General features: G+C 36.8%; 2 protein-coding genes across 2 annotated transcripts in view; both read left to right on the top strand.

Annotated features, from left to right (window-relative positions):
- Window positions 1–9,055: 9,055 nt before the first annotated feature.
- LOC149263175 (uncharacterized) lies at window positions 9,056–9,583 on the top strand. Its single transcript, XM_089386739.1, has one exon. The coding sequence runs from the start codon at window positions 9,056–9,058 to the stop codon at window positions 9,581–9,583; it is 528 nt and encodes a 175-aa protein (XP_089242865.1).
- Window positions 9,584–14,893: 5,310 nt separating this feature from the next.
- The window catches only part of LOC149263176 (pentatricopeptide repeat-containing protein At1g80270, mitochondrial-like), a 96,188-nt gene continuing 85,758 nt past the window's right edge, over window positions 14,894–25,323 (top strand). Inside the window, exons 1-2 of the mRNA XM_089425901.1 lie at window positions 14,894–15,103; window positions 15,360–15,873. Of these exons, the coding sequence (XP_089282027.1) occupies window positions 15,069–15,103; window positions 15,360–15,873 (549 nt within the window). The 5' untranslated portion in view covers window positions 14,894–15,068. The remainder of the gene's footprint in view (window positions 15,104–15,359; window positions 15,874–25,323) is intronic.

Consider the following 25,323-nt stretch of genomic DNA (forward strand, 5'->3'; position numbering starts at 1 on the left):
TTCTGCCTCTGTAAAAAATCAACCTCCAATGGAATCTTTTAAATTCCTCAAGATTCTGCAAAGATTCCTCACTGCTGACTTCCTGGAGTTCTGCTGCTCAGGTGAGGAAATGGACACCACTATCAAGTTCCCTACAAGATTCTGTTTCGTTTGAGTATAAAGTTGACATGATTCTGTCACCATGAAAAATCACCCTCTAGGGAACCTTTTAGATTCCTCCAAGATTTTGCATGAGAATATTCAGTGGAATATTCCCCTAGAATATACCCATCTTGAAATATGTGCCCCTCCTAGGCACAGTTCCACTGCAACTCTGGGTTCCTTTTTTGACCTCTGCTCACGGTTTTGGACACTCTTCACCCCCGGTCGAATGGTGAACTCGGTTTAAATAAGTTTTCGTGGCATTAAAAACAAAGTAAGGGTTGTTGGCCCAATGGTAAGAGCTCTGACTATTTTGGAACCCGCCCAGGGTCAAACTCCGTGGGCTCTCGGATTGGCACATTGTTTTTTAATTATGGCGTATTACAATCTTTTTTTGATGACATATTGTTATTAGTTATGGTGACAATTGAATATTGTTCTAATGGTTGGCATATTAAATTCAGAGGCAGTTTATGTGTTGACGCTATTATAAATGGTGGTCAAGTGGCAACATTTGGTTGGTGGCGGTTAAAGAAAGAAAGAAAGAAAGAAATTATTTTAACGTCCATGAGGCTAAAGATAGCTTATGGGACAATCTGCTTCTTCATCTGCTTGATGTATTCGACCCTTTTCTGTGAAGCTTCAAAATAAATGCTCACAGCTTCTCGACAAACCCCAGGTCGGGCGGGTTCGATCCTCGCTGGCCTCCAATTAAGTCATATGGTGGTTGGACTGTGGCTCATAATATATATATATATATATATATATATATGCAATGCAGTGGTGTGGGGTGGCGGGGGTGGCGGTGGTGGTGGCCCGCCACCCCTTTTAATATTTTTGTTTTTTGTTATAACAAACTATTTAAAAATTAATCCGTCGATTTTTTAGGGTCACTTGGAAAAATTAACGAGGTGACAAATTCGTCCATTCCGGTGGCCGGTACTTTGCCAAATTGCTACCTCGTTAGTGATTGCCACTTGGCCTAGTTTGACCAAAACATTGATCTTGAATATCTTGAGCATACGAACTCAGATTTGAGTGTCGTTCACGTCGTTGGAATTAAGACGACGAGCTAGTCCGTGCCCAGGAGTCATACAGGAGTCTTTGCCGAGGATAGCCTATGCTGGGAGGAGTCGTTGCCACGGGGTCACCGCCATACAGACAACTGCCAGTCATACCGGGAATGGGCTCAAAGGCAAGTCCCACAGATACAGCCTTCTTACGTTGATATGCAATGAGAGGATCATAGTGCTGCTAATGCTGATGGTGCAACATGATAAGTCGCTTAGCTTATTGTCTCGTATAATTACGTATATACGATCTGGTCCTGGTTTCACTTCAATAAGATGACTTTTATTTTTGAGTTATTTTGAGCCACTTACGATTTCTCAGCATTTTTGGGGCCACCTGGATCACTTGAAGGGTGTTTTTTCTTGCTTTTGTTTGTGTTTCTGTATGATTTTCCTGTGTGTGCATGGTGAACAAGGCTAGTTTCTAATTCAAGAAAAGCTACGAGTTCACCTAACCATGGACAAGATAACACAAGCGCTTCTAAAGGTAAGGTGACGACACTTAGGAAACATTGACTTAGGAGGATGTGACACTTAGAGAAAAACATAAAAATAACAAAACAAAGAACACAATGACACTAAGGGGCTCCAAACGACAGTTCAAGTAGGCTCCAAAATTGACTTAGGAAAAAATTTTGCAGGGTCAAACCCCATGAGCTCTCGGATTGGCACATTGTTTTTTAATTATGGCATATTACAATCTTTTTTTGACGACATATTATTATTAGTTATGGTGACAATTGAATATTGTTCTGATGGTTGGCATATTAAATTTAGAGGCAGTTTATGTGTTGATGCTGTTATAAATGGTGGTCAAGTGGCAACATTTGGTTGGTGGCGATTAAAGAAAGAAAGAAAGAAAGAGATTATTTTAACATCCATGGGGCTAAAGATAGCTTATGGAACAGTCTGCATCTTCATCTTCTTAATGTATTCGACCCTTTTTCTGTGAAGCTTCAAAATAAATGCTCCTAGCTCCTTGACAAACCCTGGGTCGAGTGGGTTCGATCCTCGCCAGCCTCCAATTAAGTCATATGGTGGTTGGGTTGTGGCTCATAAGATATATATATATATATATATATATATATATATATATATATATATATATATATATATATATATATATGTATGTATATATATGCAATGCGGTGGTGTGGGGTGGTGGGGGTGGTGGCCCGCCACCCCTTTTAATATTTTTGTTTTTTGTTATAACAAACTATTTAAAATTAATCTGTCGATTTTTTAGGGTCACTTGGCAAAATTAACGAGGCGACAAATTCGCCTGTTTCGGTGGCCGGTACTTTGCTAAATTGCTGCCTCGTTAGTGATTGCCACTTGGCCTAGTTTGACCAAAACTTTGATCGTGAATATCTTGAGCATACAAACTCAGATTTGAGTGTTATTCACATTGTTGGAATTAAGACGACGAGCACTATGATCTAGTCCTGGTTTCACTTCAATCAGATGACTTTTATTTTTGAGCTATTTTAAGCCACTTATGATTTCTCAGCATTTTTAGAGCCACCTAGATCACTTAAAGGGTGTTTGTTCTTGCTTTTGTTTGTGTTTCTGTATGATTTTCGTGTGTGTGCATGGCGAACAAGGCTAGTTTCTAAGTCAAGAAAAGCTACGAGTTCACTTAACCATGGACAAGATAACACAAGCGCTTCTAAAGGTAAGGTGATGACACTTAGGAGAAATTGACTTAGGAGGATGTGACACTTAGAGAAAACATAAAAATAACAAAACAAAGAACGCAATGACACTAAGGGGCTTCAAACAACAGTTCACGTAGGCTCCAAAATTGACTTAGGCAAAAATTTTGGAGGGTCGTTGTCGTAATGACAACAAGTCTTCTTCTAATTAACCTTCTCAACATGTCCTATCTTTCCACAATGTCTACAAATCTTCTTCTTCTTACTTTTCTTAGTCCATCATTGATCATGATGCTTCCTCCAATTGGTCTAATTAAGATAATCCATATCATGGACAAATCCACTTTTTTTATTTGATGATATTTTTGATCTCTTTCTCTATAGTTATGTTGACCTTTTCCCTTTAGGAGATGGTGTGTAGCTAAATCTCAAGTTTACCTTCAACATATTACTTTTCCCGAGCTCAGATTAGCAAACCAGAAAAAGAGTCAAAGGTATGATCCTTATTGTCTTATTTTTTAGAAGCCCAACTAGCATGAGATGTTAAACATAAAATATCACATGGTATCTTCATATTCATCTAGATCAATTCTATATAATAATCTTTCGTTAAAAACTCCTTCCCACATTTACCCAATGTTTACTAAAGTTCCTTCATACAAGACAATAATTATTCAATTATATCAAAGGAGAAGAGATTAAGATAAGATCATATCTCTTTCTCAACTTGCATAACTCAACTTTTGTTGAACTTGCTGGATAAAATGATTGACTTCTTCCTAACTTGATTTGGATAGTCTATCCTATTTGCATGAAAGCAAATATCGCTAGAGATGTAGGTCATCATGTCTTCTAAAATTCTATGTTCTTCCCATTAATAATGAATTTCTCATGTTAATGCTTAGGGATTAAAACTATAGTCTTTCATAAACTACCAAAGCACTCATTCTTTAGTAACATTTCCATATCTTGCGCCATTATTTTGTAGTCATAGCCATTTGGAACCACAAGTTCCTGCTTAGAATTCATAATCACTAACACTAATCCAATATATAAGTCAAAACTCAAGTCAATGCTACCAAAGAGATCTAAATCAACAGGAGCACGTATAGAAGCGATAATGTCTAAAACCAACCCATAGACAACATGTTGAGCCTCAAACCAATGATACCACGTTGGATAACTAGGGTATTGCAAAAATGAATTCCAAGATGAGGTGGTGTTTCGTTTTTTCAATAGTGGTCCACAGTCAATGAGTGGCCACTACATCCATGGGTAATAATATGGGCAGATCCACCTGAAGGGATCTACCAGCCGACTTATCTGGTCGGGCCTAACCCCAAGGGCGTCGAGGAGATTTGACCCTATGACCTCCCAATTGGCAAGGTACTTAGCAACGAGAACTCGACCAATTGAGCTATCCCTTGGGGCTCCAAAATGAGGAGGTGTTGATAAATATTGTTATAACATTGAAACACAAGCGAGTATAATTGTAACATATGGAATTATCACATTCTAATTGCATTGCTAGACCAACTAATAAGATCACCTATATATACTCAAAGTGTAACTATTTCACATAGAATAAGGAAGATATAATTAACTTTAATCTCTTTAAGCGTGCCTAGTTCTCCTAATTTTCTGCATTAAATTACACAGTAATCTATTAAGACAAAAACTACCTTTAGTCAATTTCTTAACCAATAAATCTTTTAATGTACATTCCTAGTTCAACCTTCTCTTGTTTATTAATTTTCTCACAAAATGAAAAAATAAAAATCTAGAGATATAATGAACTTACTATTCAATATTATCCCAGTCAACTTTCCTTGTCCATTGATTTTCTAAAATATATATATAAAAAAGTCTAAAAATATAATGAACTTGGTATTCCAATGCCACACTGAAAGAAAAAAATGCCTTATTAGAGATTAAGAGATACCATACTAAAGGAAAAAGGAGTTTGCATTCCCATAAAAAACAACACAACATTAATTAAGAGACCCCAAACTTTTTTTATTAAAAAATAAATCTTTAGACTATGACCATTACAATTTCATTTCATACTTTCATTAAATTTTTTATCATTTGACATAAACATTAATAATCAAATATACATTTTCCATTTTTGACTTATTATTCCTTGCCACAGCAGGGTAATAACGTATTAAAAAAATATTGATGTTGACATTAATTTTAAATTTACCAAAAATTAAATTATCTTATCTAATGTTTACCTTTGAAAAAGTTTTAATTTATTTATTTTATTTTTTTTAAATCTATTTTTTCTACATTTTGATTAGTTGGAGTCTTATTCTATAATGATAATATGTACTATGTACTTTGACATATTAATCAGTTTGACATAAAAATTAAATGACAATATCTAAAATCTACGTTATAAAACAAATTTAATTTATTTTCATAAATATTTTAATTCTATTTATTTGTATTCTGATTGATTTACTCTGTGTCATTCTTATTTAGGAATGATAGCGCATTACTTATTATCCTGTCGCAGATGCAATCAATATTTGGTTCTTTAAATTAATTTTAGATTTGACTTAAATTTAAATCACACTATGCAAAGTCTACATTACAAATTACAAATAATATATTTTTTAAAATGTTTTAATTCAATTTTTTTTTTTAAGTTGTGATTGGTTCTTTGTGGTAGTGTCTTATTATGCCATGATGCTTGCACTGCCTATAAATGCATTTATTGTACGTGATAGTACTACAGTACTGACACCCAGGGTCGTGTTGCGCATTTTGTAAATGCATTTGTTGTACGGGATAGTACTACAGTACTGACGGCCACGGTTGTGTTGCGCATTTTGTAGCTGGTAGCTGATGCCACATGGAACCTGAAGATCTTCCTTGCGGATTCTCGGCCACCCTTCGTACTACAAAATTAATTAATGGAATCATGTTCCTTCCATCTAAAAGTATTCGTTGTGTGAGAAATGAGACACAAACTATTCTGTTTCCAACGAGTTTGTATATTAAAATGAGTAAAACAATAATGACTAAACACAAGTATTTTTTTAATATAAATTTTTATCATAAACACTCAAATTGTTTTATCGTAAATTTTTTCTTTTAATTATTTTTCCAAATATTTGGGATTTACATCATTTAAAAATAATTTAATACTTTGACAACAAAACGTATTAAAAGTTTACACAAAATTTAAATACATTCCAGAAAATAATTTCAATTAAAATTGATTAAATTCGTTCTATTTTTTTCCCTTCGAATAATTTTACATTCTCAAAAATTAAAAACACAAAAATTAAAAAACCCTTACATTCTAAGCCTATCCCTACACCGTTTAGCCAAATTCCAACTAAGTTTCGCAAAAAAACATATATGTTTGGTGATCTATGATGCTATAAATATATTCACCCATGAACAATGAAGAAATCTCGTGCTAACGGGAATATCTCGAGACAAGTAATCACGCTTATAATTATAATTATATATAAAATGTTGTTGATAAATCAATGTATTTTTAAGTTTTAGTGTTTTTTTTAAGCACCATTTATGATTATATTGTTTTTATTTTTAATATCAAATTAATTGGTTATAATAAGATTTGTGGTTAATAGAAGAATAATTTTAATTTTTTTTTACTGCCGCTGAGCTCTAGAGCGCTGCCATGAAACCCTAGTCTGCGCCTCTGTGCCCTTGATCCCTCTGCTCTGCGACCCGTGGCTTTGGGCCCTCTGCCCTTCTGCATCGTTCCTGCGTTCTTTTTTGAGTTCCTGCATTTCTGAGCGCTCGTCTGCTGCTAGGAGGGTCTTGTACTCGCCCTCATGGAGGTCCCGGGCTCGCCCTCTTCGCCATGGACCCAGACAAAGCCCCTGGGCCGGATGGACTTACAGCCATATTCCTCCAATCTTGTTGGCCGATTGTGGAAAAAGATCTATACAAAATGGTTTTGAAGTCCTAAGCTTGCTAGAAAATCGGAGGCAGCACGAACTCTGCTTTTCTTGCTCTCATTCCCAAAGAGAAAGGAGCCAACACCTTCAACAGGTTTCGACTGATTTCGCTATGTAATATTGGTTACAAACTCATTACTAAAGTCATTGCTAATAGACTTAAGCTCATCCTCCCCAAAGTCATTCCAGAAAGCTAAGGAGGATTCATTCAAGGTAGATAGATAGTGGACAATTTCATTCTGGTCCAAGAGGCAATCCACTCAAGCCTGAGACACAATGAAAAAGGTATGGTTTTCAAGTTCGATTTAGCAAATGCTTTTGATAGAGTTAAGCATAGTTTTCCGCTAAAAGTCCTTCATAAATTTGGATTTGGTGAGAAATTTATAAATTGGATTCAGGCCTGCATTTCGGAGCCCTGGATTGCTCCATTAGTTAACAACAGAGCTGCTGACTTTTTCAAAGCCACGAGAGGGCTCAGGCAAGGGTGCCCTCTCTCACCCCTTCTATTCGTTCTTCAAGCCTTTGTCCTAAGTTTCTATTTAGACAAAAAAATGATGGATCAGGAAATTGCTGGGCTATGTATAGCAAGAGGTGTTAAAAACATAAATCATGCCCTCTTTGTCGATGACACCTTGTTATTGGGAGTTGCCTCTGTGCTTATAGCCTCCATATTTAAAGGAGTTCTAGACGAGTTTTGTATGGTTTCGGGAAGCAGTCTAAACAATGGCAAATGCCATATCTATTGCTGGAACACCACTTCCAGCTTGATCAATTCCATTTCCAGAACCTTTGGCTTCGCAGCCTCCTCAAACTAGACTTCCTTCAAGTACTTAGGCCTTCTTGTATTTCTTAAAAGAGCCTTCAGTAGAGATTGGCTTCCTCAATTGGAGAAATTCAAGAACAAGTTGCTTGCCTGGGGCTTTTCCTAACTCAACATTGCTGGTAAGTCTGTCCTCATTAAATCAGCCCTTAACAGTCTTCCCTTATTTCAGTTTTCTATTCTTCTCGCTCCCTTTGGCATTCTCAGAAAAATGGAGGAGATCATTTGAATTTTTTTTGGAAGGGAGGCAAGAAAAATGAGAAAAAGATTTCGTTAGTCAGCTGGGAATCCATCTCCAAACCGCTCTTGGAAGGAGGCTTGAACTTCAAAAATCTTGGATATCAAAATATCGCTATGGGAGCTAAGCTCATCTGGAGAATTATTGCTCCTAAACCTGGCTGGGCACAATTAGCTCTTTGGAAAAACTACTTTAAGGGCAAGCGCTCCCGCTGTCTAGATCATCCTCTGCCGCTCCTGAATATGCCCTTCCTGAAGCTCTGTACCAAAGCCTGTCCTCTTATAAATACTCATGCCTACTGGGTCCCCGGAAATGGAAAAAGGATCAACCTTTGGACAGAAAGAATTATGAACAATGAGCCACTAGGAGACTGTCGCTCTCTTCAAGCGTTGTGCCGCTGGATGAATGATGTTGGATTGTGTTCCTTGTGGGACATTTCAGCCTGGCAGGATTCACGATGGGTTGGTTGGAAACTTGAAATTCCCCCAGATTTGTCTATGGAATGCGAGGTACTGCTCTCCAAGATTCACGGTTTGGCTCCAACGCGGATGCGAAGTAGGGATTCAAGAGGTTGGGGTGTGCAGGTTGGTGGTTATTTCGTTGCTCAGGGATACGCCAAGCTGTGTGAGCACCCCCACGTGGTCATGAATCCAGAGCCATGGAAAGGGATATGGCATCATCCCTCACTACCAAAAATCGACTTCTTCAACTGGCTGTTATGCCATTCCAAAATCTTGACAGATGATAATCTTCAGAAGCGAGGCTTCCACGACCCTTCAAGGTGCAGACTTTGCAAGGTAAACCAGGAAAGCGTTTCTCATCTGATGCTTGAATGTTCCTTTACATTGCAGATCTAGACCGAGCTGCTGGAAACTTTGAGTTCCAGCTTCGCGTTGCCTCCCTTCATTTCTGATTTTTTTGTCAAATGGCTGCAAAGGTACCTTGGCCCTCCTCCAAAAAACAAAATTATTAGAGCTGCTTGGTTTATTCTCCCTAAAATTATCTGCTGGCAGATTTGGCTTGAGCGAAACAAAAGGATTTTCAGAAACTACGAACAAGATGTCAAGCTAGTGGCAGTTAAAATTAAATTCCAGTTGAAAGAGTGCCTGAGAGACCATAATTATGATTTAAGTCTCAACCAACAAGATGAAAATTAGGGTTCTTCTCTCGATCTTCAGTTCCAAAAAATGGTAAAGAGTATCTCCCTCCCAAAAGTATGGCAAATAAGGGTTACAGCAAAAGAGTTCCAGGGATGGATTGCAAACCATCAGAGGCACTTTCTATTTTTTGATGGGGCTGCAAAGGGCAATCCTGCAAGAGCTGGTGCTGGAGGAGTCATATTGAATCCAGCTGGTTTTAGGATCCATAGTTTCGCCTGGGGTTTGGGCATTGCTTCTAGCATTCAAGCTGAGGCTTTGGCTTTTTTTCAAGGACTCAAAATTTTGAAAGTGCTGAACATCAGGGAGGCTAATGTTATTGGAGACTCTCAGATTACCATTAACACTATGGTGACTCATTCTAAGCCAATGGATCTAAGGCTAGCAAGGCTCATTCACAGAATTACAAACCTTGGAGACTCTTTCCAGAACTTGAATTTCTATCACGCGTTGAAAGCCAATAATAAGGAGGCGGACACTGAAGCTAACAAAGCAGCCCTTCTTACGGCTGGTGCCCTGCTCAGAGGCGGACAAGAAATATGGGAACCAATTCCTTAATTTAGAAAGTTGTCATGTTTTATTGCCTACTGTTAAATCAGTTTGTTTGCATCCAAAAGCTTGGGAAAATCTCTAAAATTGACCGCATAGTAGCAGCTAAAAAGAGATGTGAGCTAAGCATAATTGTCACGGTCTTGCAACGCTGTTTGGCTATTCTGGATTTAGACTCACTTTTTGTAACCCACTCTTTGGCATTAAGGCCAAGTTTCTAATATATCCACTACTCGTTTCTGTAAAAAAAAAGATTTTTGGTTAATAGAAAGTTTAATAAATAAATTGCTTTGATTTGTTTAATGAAGTATTCCATTTTGGTTTTGTCTCTATTTTTTTTAAGTAATCATTCAACATACACATTAGTTATAAGGGATTTGATTTTTAACTTATAATTGTGTTTGATGAGGAATAATCAATAATAAGGTGTGGGTTGGAATCCTTTATTATAACTATAAGTTTTAAGGCTTTAAAATTTATATTATACTTACCAAAATCTTAGAAACTAAATCTCTTATAAAAATCACTTTTCATTTTTAAAGAATAAAAATAAAAAATTGTTAATTTCTATTTCTAAAAAAACAATTTATATATTTTATAAAAAAAACATTAAAAATGAAACTAAATTAAATCTGTATGAAATTAAATATTTATACAAATATATTATTAAACATTTTATAATTAATTTTTTAAAAATGATTAAAGTTGACTAATATTCCTAGGCATTAAAATAAGTATAAACTTTAAAATTTCCATTAATTACAATAAGGCATATTAAAAAATCACATTATTTTAATTTCCGAATAACATTTAAACAAATCATAACATGTTGGGTTCAAAACAAAGACATATGAAGGTTTTGACAAAATCCCCTTAATAGTCTCTAGTATCATTTTCTATGTATTGAATAAAGCCCTAACATAAGTGATTATCACTTTCACTACATAATATTAATTATAGAGTTTAAAAATAATATGACAAGTGTATGTGTACATTATAACTAACATCTTGATGTTCCAACTTAGACATTTTTATGATTATGCAAGGCACTTGGTTGTACCATTAAATACAAGTATAAAAAAAATTCAATTTAACAACATCATAATTTTACATTATGATTGTCTTACTTCCAAAACTTTGTGATTTTGTAAAATGATTTGGTCAAAAGAATATTAGCTATGAAACAACAAACTTAAAAAAGATGATTAATGGTAGTTGGTTCATACTTTTCAAAGTTCAATAATTAAAGTAAGTTGCCATAACTTAATTTGTGTACCTAGTTGTGATTGTTGTCATAACAGTTCTCTTCTCACATTGTACAATTTATTAGTAATGACGCAACATTTAATGATGTGGACGGATGCATCATACATACACCATTCTTCAACATTTAACCTATGAATATTCCTATTATCTTGTCAGAGCATTAAATGTTTCTGGTCTCTTAGACCTCAATGTGGTGAAATCACCACAAATATGTTGGCATCCATGCAGATACATACATCTGAGACCTACCATATTCAACAAATTAACGCGGATAAATTTATGAGAGACATAATCACTTGGTAACAATACAATAAATCAATTAAATATGAGGGAACAATGAACTCCCATCAATACTAACTTACAAACAACATATAATAATTGGATCCAATGACTATCGAACCATGTTTCCCTACAATTGGTCAAAGTTCAAGTCCCAAAGTTCAAATCACATGGAATGATTTAAAGCCAAAAGATAAGAGATTTGTCAAATGTCTTATAAAATCCAAAGCTAATGCCAAACTCATCCATTCATCAACTAACCACTTGGTCACGAGTTCAAGTACCATGGAATGATTTAAATCTGAAATATAAGATATCCATCAATTGTCTTACAAAATCTCGAGCTAATATCAAACTCATCCATCCTATCAACTAACCCAAAAAGAATTTGATTAGTTATTTTATTGATGATGATGATGGTGGTTAACGTCCACTGAGACCAAACTTTGGTCTATCGAACCTAAAGAAACAAATTATTTAGTTTGATTTAAGATTTTATTCCTATGCTCAAAAAGCTTGGACAGAAGCCTCCCGAGCTCACTGTAATTTTGACAACTTAAAAGGCTAGGAAGGTCAGTATTGCAACAAAGATTTTGAAACTGAGATCTAATGTGGTTGTACGCGAGTCACTCTAACAGGAAGTGATTTTCATCCTCAATGTTCGTATTCTCATAAAGATGGTAGAACCTTTCCATCCATGGCGTTTTAGGAACTGCCCAACGACCCGTTTCACTATGGAGCTCATGAGAGTTTGTTCTAATCTTGGCTATATTAATTTTCTTCTTTGAGCTAGTTAAAACAGAGAGATGCTTTTGATCTTCTAAGGTGGGGTTGATGACCTCCTTATAATATCTTAATTTTCTTTTAGCTGCTAAATCTTTCTCACACCACATTTTTTCTTTGAACTTAGAAGTAACAATATTTTTAATGTTATTAATGTTTTGCAATGCAACATTCTCGTTGATCTCTTAATGGTTTAACCAGGCCCTGGTGTCTTTATACCAACCTCGTTTGAGGCTTAGGTGGTTTTGGCTGGAATTTAAAGCTAGCTTAGGAAGTCTATGGTCTCTTATGTTATTGAGTTTGTGCTTGTACAACGGAAGCCTAGTCATAGTTAGGCTCTTGATAGGGGAAAGACCCACTTCTATAAGGAGAATAGGATAGGGTGTGTTGCTTTTAATTTTGAGGTTATACGTTATAAAATGCTTTTGTATTTGCTCAATATTTCTCCAGGATTCTCTAGAGATGCTACAACCCCAAACCTCACATCCATATAAGATAATCGGAGTGACTAAAGTTTCAAAGAGGAACTTCTTTCTATCCCACATTACGAGGTTTGCCATTTTACAATTATTTTCAAGACCAAAATAAGCTTTCCATCCCCCATTAATCCTTTTCTCAGTGCTATAGTTCCAGTTGAGCTTGTGATGAATAACAATTCCTAGGTACTTGTAGGAAGACACTTCCTCCAAGTTACTATTGTCAAACCTAAAATTAGCATAAGTGACCTTCTTGGATTTGATAATCATAACTTTTGTTTTGTCTGTGTTAACAATCATACCCATGGTAGAGCAGAAATCCTTAAGAAATATAAGTTGCTTATCAAGATTAGATGGGAACCTTGCGAGAAGAACAATATCGTCAGTGTAGAGAAGAAGGATGATGACTATCCCAGTTAAGATCGTGCCAGCACATCCTGCTTCCTCCAAAAAACCTTCTGGCTTGTCGATGTAAATGCAAATATAATTATTATGATTAGTTACCACATTTAAAAAGATTATATCATTTTTTAATGTTGTTTTATTTAGTTCCACAATTATTTTATTAATACAATTAACCATAGTGTTTAAAGAAGATGTGAGAATATGTTATTCAAAATTTACATAAAATCCATATTTTCAAATCGCTAAAATATATACTTCAAATGTAAATGTAAATATAATTATCTTCAATGCAACATTAACTGTATATTTGAGTTGGATAATACGATTGTTTTCTAGCCAATATTTTTATTTTTATTTAATTATATTTAAACTAAGTCGCAAGACTCGCAAGCCTCGCTACTATGTAGCACTTGTTTCAGAACGATGGTGGTGCACTGTCGTCAGTTCATAAAATCTGAATCGTCCGAGCATTAAATTCCACATGACAACTTTATTTACCAAGGGGATATTGAAACAATTGTCCTACATTTCATCTTCCTCACTACGTATCATCTCGGGAAAAACTTCCTCCTGTTTCCTGGAGGACTGGAGTCCTTTGCGATACTTGTACAGGACCAGGAGATACGACACATATCCCAATTGTATAACCACAAATATCCATTGCAAATCACATGTTACCTTTGTTTATTATTACATTTGGAAGCAATGCTTGGCCCAATTTCATAGTTTTATAGATGAATGAAATATCTCACATCCCCGCTTTATTAATACATTATACTCTCATAAATCCATCTTAAATAATACTAACAAATGCTTCTTGCCTCTTTGCTTTTCTTATCGCCTATTGGTGACTGACTTGGTTTTTTTTCAAATGATGCAGCTAGTTCATATTTTGGTAGAAAATTTGTGAAAAGATGCATTAAATAAAAAAGACCCGTATCCATGTTGACATCAACATCCATAAATAATTATGTTGATTTCACCGACCTCAATAATTAATTATATCATGCACAACCCACCATAATCCACTGTCTCTTGTTTTCAATCCTTATAAGCGAACCCATTTAATTTAATATTAATGAACTATTTCCAATACTACACGAAATGTAATTTAATTTGATATTACTTTTGAGAATGTAAAGTGTAAAAAAAATTATGGCCAATCTAATTTAATTTAATATTAATATTTAGAATTGTAGAATGTAAAAGTACATTAAAACAATACAATGTCAATATTTTCTTAATTTATTAGTTCATTTATTGTGTTTGATAAAAATCGCTAATTGAGTGTTCGTTTCACTTTTGTAGAACATGTACTTTTTGTTCATATTTAGTATATTCATATATATATGTGATGATTATCTTGAGCATATTCATATGTATTCTAACAAAAGTAATATTGTTTAAAAATAGAATTTGATGAGAGGTTATATATATATGTGTATATTAGCAGTTTTCCAATGTAAGATGACAATATTTTTTTTACTACTTTTGGTATAAACATTTTTTGATTTGGAAGTATGGTTCTAGAATTTTGGTTTCAACGTTCATATCAATATTTTTTTTACCACTTTTGGTAGAAACATTTTTGTTTGGAAGTATGGTTCTAGAATTTTTTTTACCACTTTTGGTAGAAACATTTTTTTGTTTGGAAGTATGGTTCTAGAATTTTGGTTTCAATGTTCAAGTACTAAGTCTCAAGTCATTAGCAGTGTTTTATGGCTACTAAAAACACTTTATTCATTCATTCATGTATGTCTTATTTGTTTCTTACTCTAATTTAAGGATACTTAAAATAAGCAAGAATATCTACAAAGTAACCCTTGTCCAAATACAATAGTTAATTCATATATTTCAAAATTCAATAATTAAACTAAATGGCAAGAAACGCTAGCTATACAAATAATTTATCTTGTAATTTACGCCAAAAAATTTCTCTTAAACTATACAACCTTATTATAACCCTTAAAAAAAAATGCAAACCATTAAATATATTTTCAATCATGAAATATACACATCATGCAAATTTGGACCCTGAAAATTTCTCAATTTATCTTTTTTCTAAAAACAATCGATACCAATAGAGTCACGGTTTTAAAAATGGTCAACGCGAAATATAGTGATGGTTAACGTCAGTTTAAGGGTTTTAGCTGCAAATTATATTTTCATCGACCAATTTCACCAAGGGTTTTGGCTGGGCATGACGAGAGTAGGGTTTAAGATAGCTCAGGAGTGTCACTGCGAATAACAGTGACACATACCACTAGATTTTTCTAGAAACAGTCATGTGGACACTACGAAAAACAGCAAACCTTCTTAGGTAAGTCTGCACATTCTATTCAGAGTTTTCTTAAATGTCGAATTTCACTGATAAACTGTTTGAACCTCGAAAAAATATTAGCAAAATTGTTCACAGAAAGGGAACTCACAATATCTGTGTACTGAATATCATGTGCAATCGTGAAAAGGATTTCAGGCTATTCAAACAATCATGTCTAGAAAATTTCTTTGTTAGATTTTGTGCAAACCCCTGCAACATAAAGAAACTCTCAGAATATTTTATGTCATCAATGCAGGGCTCGCGGTAAGTACCACAATGCCTTTAAAGCTTCTGCAGACAGACTTGGGAACCGAGAAGGCAATGCAACACGCTCAAGTTTCACGGGGAAATCTATTGAAGACCATGTCGTTGGGTTAGCTGAAACAAATGGGTCGATTCCTGCGAGAGGTATATCGCATTGTCATTGCCAATACCCGAAATTCGCAGAACTGGGTCGATGGTTCGCCTCGCAGGCCGGTGCAACGGACAACGGGGCGTCAGATGCTTCTGAAAATGGGTTTTCTGAGCTGGATGCCCCCGCTGACTCCACAGAAGATCATGCCGATCCTTATTTATCTGAAGCAGAGGTTCACAAAGAGGAAGTTCACAATGCCTCACCGTTGTATAAAACAGTTTTGAGCTGCAGTAACAATGAATTGCCCTCTTCACTTGAACGGTGGCTTGCTGATGGCAATGTTTTAACTAGAGGAGAAGTTATCGTTACCTTTGTGCAGCTTCGTAATCGTCGCATGTTTAGACGTCTTCTCAAGGTGAGTCTGTCGAATGTTCATCGGGTTTTGACTGTAAATCATCTGTGGCTTTCGTGTTTCTATTATGCTACTGTGCTATTCTCTGTTACGCATTGGACTAATGTCGTTTATTCGAAAGATGTGTTAAACTGGCCAAGATCCATAGTAGGTTGATAGCATATGTTTTGCTCTCTAATTCTTTCATATCTCACATTTAAGGCTTTTGTTGTTTGTTAAAGTTTCATTGTGTACATAGTTTTCCAGGAAAACTGCGTCTAATGGCATATGTTTTGCTCTCTAAATTCCTTCATATTTCATATTTCATATTTAAGCCTTTGGTTGTTAGTTTCATTTTCTACACAGTTTTCAGGAAGCTGAGTCTATATTTGTTTCATCAACCGTTTGGGCCTGGCTAGTGCTGCAGTCTGTCGGAATAAATAGTAAGGCGAGCGTGTTTCCTTCGTTTCCTTCGTTTCCTTATTGCAAGTGTACTCTTCGCCATTATCAGATCTCAGTACTTTGATTTTCTTGCCTTTTCAATCCTTTGATCTTCTTGCCTTTTCAATCCTTAACCAAGGTGGTGAACTCTTGATACTTGGAACACTTCATCGTTGCTCTTCATAACATAAATCTAATTTTTTTCTTAAGAAATCAGAAATGAAAGAGACAGTATAATAAGCTACATATAAGTGAAGCTGAAGACATTGGCCCATGTAAATTTGAATAAATTATGTCAAGAATCTATCTTGATCTATGTTCATTTCTTGGGAGAACAGTCTTGGCATGCTTGTTGAGTGCATAGCCCTTGCACACTCTTGTATTGTTGATCTTGACTTCGAGCAATCTTTGCACCATGTCCTTCGAGAGAGGCAATGCTCCATAGTGCAGGTGACCAAACCTTGGAGAGATTGGCACTCTGATGCACTAAAGCACCATGTTTCACTAGATCTGTATGCAGCTTGTAAAGACTACCTTATTGAACTCCTGTAGCCAAACTTGACCAAAGTCATGGCTGTGGTTTCTAATGATGTCTTGCTAATCATCAAGCACATGTACACACTACAAATTTGTTATGTACGAAACTGAAAGAAGATTCTTTGTTAAACCAGGAACATACAAGAAATCATGCAACATTAAAACATCGTTTAAAGGCATGTGGAAGAAGATGAAGCCCATTTTGGTAATTAGATAAGGGACATTATCACCCAACTTAATCAGTATGCTATCTTCTCATTCTTGAAGCTTGCAAAAATCTTTCTCGTAGAAGGTCATGTGCATAGATAATTCGTTATCCACATAAAACCTTACACTAGAAATGCTATATTCGTGGACATGCTTAAAACCATGGAGAAAGTTTTCTCAAGCTTGCATGCTAAATCATCCACTTTGGATGAAGCTTCTACTATTCTTGCAAACTATTTGTGCTACTGCTTGGTTTTCTTTTGCTTAGGACATTGAGATGCATAGTGGCGCATCTTGTGGCACTCTAAACATTTAACATGAATTAGGTCTTTCTTTCCTTTGTTGGAAGAACCTAAATATTCCTTCTTTCCCTTTTGGGCCTTGCTAGGTTCTCATTTCTTACCTCTTCGCTTCACCTTCTTGATGAGGGCTAGGTTTTGGATCTTTTCCACTCTAGGTATGATTGTCTCTCACCCTGACTCTCCTTGGATGAAATTGTCCCAAAGCTTCTCAAAAGTTGGCAAACTCTTACAAGCACATACACCCTATACCATGGATACAGAGAGTTCAAAGAATTCATTTAGTGGTATGGGCACTGTTGCCACAAAATCTAGTAGGCCTTGGAGAGGGAAACCCCACAAGGTATAAACTAGGTCTATTAGCAACAATGGGGTGGTTGCCCACTATCACCATAGCCAAAATCCCCTGCTCTTTATATAATTTCATCGATGGGAGGAGTTCTGGTAGGAAAGAGATCACTTATGATAGGTATTTTAGGTTTAATATATGAAATGATCTCACTAGGAGGCATTCAAGAAAGACACAATTTTGGTCCAATGCTTCACAAAGAACCAATTCGATCTCTATGAAGATACCTAGAAATGGGGGCACAATACCTAGGGTTTGATTGATTTGACGAGTGTTGGAGTAACTCAAGGTCAAGGAAAGGAGAAAAGGTTTCTTACAATGGATATTGGCTAAGCCAAGGCTCATAAAATCTTCAAGAAATTCCTTAAGTTGAGGGAAGAAAAACTAGGGTTTCCCTATATGTGCAAATGCCTAGGGTAACAGAATTTATGGATGAAATTGAAGTGGATGCCCACCAAATTGATAGGTTTTGTGGCAAACCCTACCAACTTGATGTTTAGGCTCTCCAACCACCAAAATACCTCCTCCCTAGAATTTTGCCCTAAGCCCTAGTTTCTAGCCCTAGCCTTGAAAGGACCGAATTTAAGAGAGAGAAAAGATGGATAAAATATGAGATTGATCACCAACAAGTTGGACTAGTGCCTTGTTCCTTGGGAGAATGGAGTCTAGGATGATTTAGGTTAGCTAAACTTGTTTTCAAGGAGGCTGAAATTTGATGCCCTAGCAAGCAAATTTCAAGCATTTACCCACTCAATGGAAAATGGATTTTTCATGGGAGAGCTACAATGAGTTCACCACTAGGACTATTCAATACATGTTATACATGAGTAATGTATGCAATATTCATCTAGATAGCAATTCCATTAATTTTCAACAAATTAGGGCACAATTTTACCATGACCTAGAATCAATAATTCCATACATTAGACATAAAAAAATAGATATTCAATAATAAAGAGCACTTACAAGACAACATGCAAGTCTGTTATCCAAAGAAAAGCTCCAAGAAATATCCAAGAATAAGCTCCAAATGTCAAAATGCATTTAAGAGATCGAAAATAGGAGAACAAGTGAAGATTTTTCTATGACGCTGAAATTCCAAGTGTGATGATCATGAAAGATCAAATGAGGTCTCTCTAATATATGTGCTCTAACATGTTCCATTTTAGCCTAGAAGCCCATACAATAATAAAATAATGTGCAAGTAAAGGCTTAGGTCACAAGCGAACCTAATATCTTTTACAAAATGCTGATGTCATGCATGCGTTGGCTTCCTTAGGGCTGACGTTGAGGCCTTTTGGTGCCAAAACAAGTGTAGAAGGCCTCTAAAATAAGACCTAGGGGTTGGCCCCTCTATCTTGGTGCAAATCATCTTGTGGCCCCCAAATGTGGGTTTGGGGCACAACACTAGGTCTCATGGGGCTCCAAGTGGTAAAATCTCTACCTCTGCTCCAATGTTGAGGGCACTGAAGATGGTGTTAGCCCTCCCATGCCTTGAGGTATGAGACAAACCTCATCTTGGCCCTAGATCAACTGCCACACCATATATATATGCTAGGCTGGTTGGGGGCAAACTGGTCCAATTGCATCATCTCATGAATAATGCAGGGCAAAGTGCATAAGTTATGGGTGCTTAAGGTTCCCATGGCTATGATGATGCTCTACATCTGTTCGGTGTCCCATGACTCTCAACGCATCACCTGTGGGTCTCAATATGTCCTTTTGGAGGACCTGGACCCTAGTTAAGTTGCTCAAACTTATAGATGGAACCACCCGCCAATTACACATAATATCCAGTGCCGCGACTTTCATCAACAGGTACAATAATCATTAGTGCATCTAAGTGAACCAAGCTTGAAAGAAATGGGCATAATAACACTTCATATGTGGCTTCCATTCCAAAATTAGGGCCTTAGTCACGTAATGGTGTTACCTCCCTAAGTAGGAGCCACTAATAGATGACCCTATTAAGTGTTCCCAACCCCCAAAGGGAAGTGACATGTCCTTGGTTTCTCGTTCAATCGATAGGTGCCATGTGAGTAATGATGGAACGGAGGGAGAAAGAACTCCATGGCCAAGTGCGATGGTTAAAGGGACCAACTATGATGGAATACCTCATCCTAGGTGTATAGATGTGAGGAGGGAAAAATCGTGGATGCGTGAGTTACTGAGAGCTTGCTTCATCGCCCATCGAGGGTTCCTTGTCTTCTATGAGATAGGGCAACATTGGCCCAGGAACTGGGTGATGGCCATATGATAGAGGCAAAGCTCATGCTTGCTTTTGCCCACGTGCTAATTTGTACATCCCAACCATCTTTTGCATTATGATTTTTGTTGTTGTTGTTTTTCTTGCGGCCATCATATGCTCTTTATTTTCTTTTAACGACATTGACCTCCCAAGTTGCATTTCCATGCCCCAACCATGTTGAAATTTAGTTGCAAGATGAATTTCTAGACATGATAATTACTTGTCATTATTTCTAATTGTTTTTTCGTTATGTGTTTTACTCCATTAATTAGGTCATCAAGCAATTATACATTTACAATGCACAAAAGACAAGAGACACAAGAAATTAGGCTAGAGGCCAGGGAAAAACTCACAAAGGCAATGTTGAGAAATCTAAAAGGCTATATTTAGGATGATTTCTCTTAAACTTGATAACTACTTGTGATGTATTTTAACTTTTTCTTACTTATTATCTTCTCGTATTATTATGTTATTCTTATCATCAAATAACTACCAAAACAAGAAGATCAATAGTACACAAGAACACATGATATAGGTTGCAAGCCAAGGCCAAAACCTCTCCACTTGAGAGGAAAGCCCACAAATCTCTTCTCTTCTTATAGATTCTTCAAATGACTAATTCTAAGACCTCTAGACCAAGACCAATACCCTTACAAGACCAAGTCCGACCTTCTTGATGATGTGCTTCCCTTGTCCAAGTCAAACCTAGTCAAATCTCTTTCTGTAGCACAACTTCGACCCTGAGCTACAAAATTTCAGCCTCTATTGTAGGTTTGAAATTCTCGACACCCAGTAACAGCTGCTGCCTTCACACGTGTAGCAAATTAGGGCTTCCAAAGCTTCTTTTGACCTTTGCTTGGGTTTCTCCATCTTCTAGGGCTTGAGGATGACCTAGTAGACCTTCCTTTGACCTTCTTTCTGCGATTCCTTCAAGTTCGATCTTGCAGTAGCAAAACCTTAGCCTCCTTCCTTCACATGTGTGAAAAGAGAGAGAGAAAACAACCCAAACACTTGTCCTTTCGTCATTCATTCTTTGCTGCCCTTCTTCTCCTTCTCCTTCGCTTGAATGATGAGATGATGAGTGATGTCTCTAGGAGGTCGAGTTCCCTCCTATACATAGGCTTCCAAGGTGGACGAAGTACCCTAATTTAGGCCGACTTCTTAGCTGCCAGGCCAACTTGGTCTTTAAGGGTGTTTTGACTATTTTAAATACAAAAAAAATTCTTTTTACAAGTTACAATGTGTTCGATGGGGTCTTCTGCATATGACAATGACTCTTTTAACTTCTTGACCCTAGAACAAACCCTAAAGCACTCAATGGGTGCTTGACCGCTAAAATAAAAGACCTTGAGCATGAAACCCATGCCACAAAAAAAATAATAATATTTTTCTTTCATTTTACAGTATACAAGATTCAAAAGTACATTTCATATTTATGAAGACCAAACCTAGTTACACATTTTTCAACACTCCCTCTTAACTAGGGAGGTATTCGTAAATGGTACATGGACATTCTCAAACTGAAGAGATCTCATAAGAAGAGTCGGATTGGTAAGCCATCTCTTTGCATCAAATCATCTAGCATTGTCACATAGCAAGGCCTTGACTAACAACTCTATCTCTCCACAAGATTAGAGCACAATGCTGGCGAGACCAATGATTGATAGACACCATCATCATTGTCTCTCAAGGCACATACCCCACTCGAGTGTTCATAGGGTATGTCCTTCCAGGACAATTCCTATCTTGGAATACCACATCCTCAAGGAATTTCCTCCATGACCACTCTTATCTTGGATGCCCTACCTCATCCTCAAAGAGTGTCGGATGCCAGATGCTTACCCAATCCTCCATTCTTTCTTCATGAAGTGAAGACAAGAATGATGTGTCTATCTCTCCCTCTCAACTAGGGAGGATATATCAACCAAACCAAGCTTGTCTCTCAAGTACACAAGCTTCTTATTAGGAAGAGATTTTGTCAAGATGTCAACTACCTGTTCATTAGTGGAGATATATCGTAGTTGCAACACTCCATCTTGCACCAACTTTTGAATATAGTGACACTTGTTGTTTATGTGTTTTGTCTTTCCATGAAACACTGGGTCTTCAGACAACCTTATACAACTAGTGTTGTCACAATGTATCACCATAGGGTCCATCGGTCCTTCAAACAAGTCGGACAACAACTTCCTCAACCAGACAGCTTCTGTGCTTACTTTACAGGCTGCAACTTATTCAGCCTCAACACTACTCAAAGCAACCGATTCTTGCTTTATACTCATCTAGGAGATCGTGGAGGATCCCAAACTAAAACATCCTATAGTAGTGCTTCTCCCATCCATCTCATTGCGTCCCTAGTCAGGATCTGTATATCCAACAATTGGACATCATTCCTCTTATCATACTTTAGGCAATAGTGGATTTTTCCTTGCAGATATCTCAGTATATGCTTGGTTGCTATCCAATGATCATGCTTGGGCTCTACGTGGAACTGACCGAGAATATTCACTGTAAAACAAATGTCTGGTTGAGTATTTACCAAATACGTCGACGAGCCAATCAATTGTCTATACCTTGTCTGATCCACCGGGCTTGATTCAGAACTTCTTAGCCTTTTCAAGTTTGTGATCATAGGGGTTGTCGTAGGTTTGCAATCCATCATGTCAAACCTATTCAACATCTCGATCACAAACTTTCCTTGACCTAGATAAATCTCATTAGGTCCTTGCCAAACTTCCAGTCCCAAATAATAGTGCATCAACCCTAGATCCTATTGAGAAATCAATGCTTATAGGAATTTAGGGTTTGATTCCTCTTTCTTGATAATTACTTGTGAATTATGTTGGTTTCTTTCACTTCTTTATTAGTTTATCTTTTATTAAGCAATTACCAAATCATATGTATATGAAGATCACAAGAACAAGAGACATAAGATGTAGGCGCTCAGCTAGGGCAAAACCCCTATAAGGGGAAAACCCAGTCAAACTCTTCCCTCAATAGATTCAAATTAAGATGAGACACTTCAGTAGGCCTTGACAAAGACCTCCTCCAACCACCAAGTCTACCCTTCCCTTCAGTAGATGATCCCTCTCAAATTCTTCAAGTAACAACTCCCCATCAACAACTTTGATTTAGAATTTCGGCCTCCCAACAGTAGAACTTCGACCCCTAGTAACAAAATTTCGGACCTGCAGTAGACACAAAATTTTGGCCCTAGCAACTGCCTAGAAACTTCGCACGTGTAAGAGATAGATAGCCCAAAAACTCAAATTAGGTCTTCCTAGCAAATTTCGTTCTTCTTCAACTATTTCGCTCTCTTTTTTGCCTCTCTTCCTTGAAGATTGAACTTGTTGAGAGAATGCTCCAAATATGTCGAAATACTTCTCTCTATATAGCCTTTCTGCTGGGTCAAATTGCCCTAATGTAGGCCGACTTCATGGGGATAGGGCCAACTTGGTGTGGAGGTGACAAATAACTTTTTTGACTCGAAAATAATTCTTTCACATGGTACAAAAGCCCAAGAAGGGTCTAATAAAAATGACAAAGACTCTAATGACTCAAGGCAAAACCTAAAGCCTTCAATGGAGGCTTTGACCTAGAAAACATTGACCCAAGCATGAAACCCATGCTTTGATAAGTCATTTTCTTTAATAATAAAATCTTCTTGACAAGTACAATTATGAAGATCGAAACTAGTTACATTCTTCAAATCTCCCTCTTAACTAGGGAGGTATTCATAATTACATACATATAAGAGTACATGGAAGATTTCAAAATGAAATGAACTATGAAGAGTTCTAGCACACTCAATGCTGCGGGTTAGATACTTGACTAGGGTATTCTATCCAGGTGGAATTAAGGGGACTCAAACTTTAGGCATTCTAGGTACCATCAAGCTTATAAGCTCTAGCAACAACTCAGGGATCTAGGTGCGTATCCAAGGTTTGAGCTCCATGACCAACACCACCCTCCATCTTCGGGATCTAGACATCAACACATAGGCTGACCAGATGTCCTCCCAAGCATCTTGCCATAAGATGCTTCATCTCTCCCTATCAACTAAATTTGTAACATCAACCAACCCAAGCATGCTTCTAAAATATTCAAACTTCTTATTCGGAAGAGATTTCGTCAGCACATCAGCTACTTGTTCATCTGTTGGGATATATTGTAGCTTCACGACCCCATCTTGTACCAAACTCCTAATGTAGTGGTACTTCTTGTTGATATGCTTTGTCCTTGCATGGAATACGGGGTCTTCAGACATCTTGATGCTGCTTTGATTATCACAATTTATCACTGTAGGATCCAGAGGCTTTCCAAACAAATCTGACAAGAGTTTTCTTAACCAAACAACTTCCTTTCCTACTTCACATGCAACAACATATTCTGCTTCAACACTACTTAATGCAACATGATCTTGTTTTCTACTCATCCATGAAATCATTGTAGATCCCAAACTGAAACATCCATCGATAGTGCTTCTTCCATCAGTCTCACTGCCACCCCAATCAGAATCGGTAAAACCTGTTAGCTTGACTTCCTTTCCATCATACTTTAGACAATGATGTATTGTGCCATGTAGGTATCTCAAAATATGCTTGGCAACTATCCAATGATCATGACGGGGCTCCAACTGAAATTGACTAAGAACATTTACAGCAAAACATATATCAGATCTTGTATTTACCAAGTACATCAGAGAACCCACCAACTTACAATAGCTAGTAGGATCGATGAGACTAGAGTCAGAGCTTCTCAACTTCTTGAGATTGGTGATCATGGGAGTAGTCATAGGCTTGGAATCCATCATACCGAATTTCTGCAACATCTTGATTATGTATTTACCTTGACCCAGATAAATCTCACCAGGTTTCTGCCAGACTTCCAAGCCCAAGTAATAGTGCATGAGTCCCAAATATTTCATCTTGAATTCAGCTGCTAGCATTTTCTTGCATTCTAGTATTTTGTGCTCCACACCTGTAATAAACAAATCATCCACATATAGTAGTATAATGACTGGTTCATTCTTTACCACCTTAATGTAGAGATTTGCATCGACAGAACTTTTGACAAACCCAATTCTTAAGAGATATGCATCCATCCTTGCATACCATGCCCTAGGAGCTTGCTTCAAGCCATATAAGGCTTTTTTGAGCCTGTAAACACTTGTATTTCTGCTATTTATTTTGAAGCCTTCTGGTTGTTCAATGTATGCTTCTTCATAAATAGTTCCATTTAGAAGTGTTGTTTTGACATCCATTTGATGGACATTCCATTCCATAGTATCAGCGAGCAAAACCAAAGATCTTATAGTAGTATACCTAGCAACCGGAGCAAAGGTTTCTTCATAGTCTATTCCTTCTTTTTGTGAGAAACCCCTTGCAACAAAT

The sequence above is a fragment of the Pinus tabuliformis genome, chromosome 6 (assembly GCF_031772625.1).
Source record: "Pinus tabuliformis cultivar Carrire ecotype Pingquan chromosome 6, CPIR1, whole genome shotgun sequence".
Taxonomy (NCBI): domain Eukaryota; kingdom Viridiplantae; phylum Streptophyta; class Pinopsida; order Pinales; family Pinaceae; genus Pinus; species Pinus tabuliformis.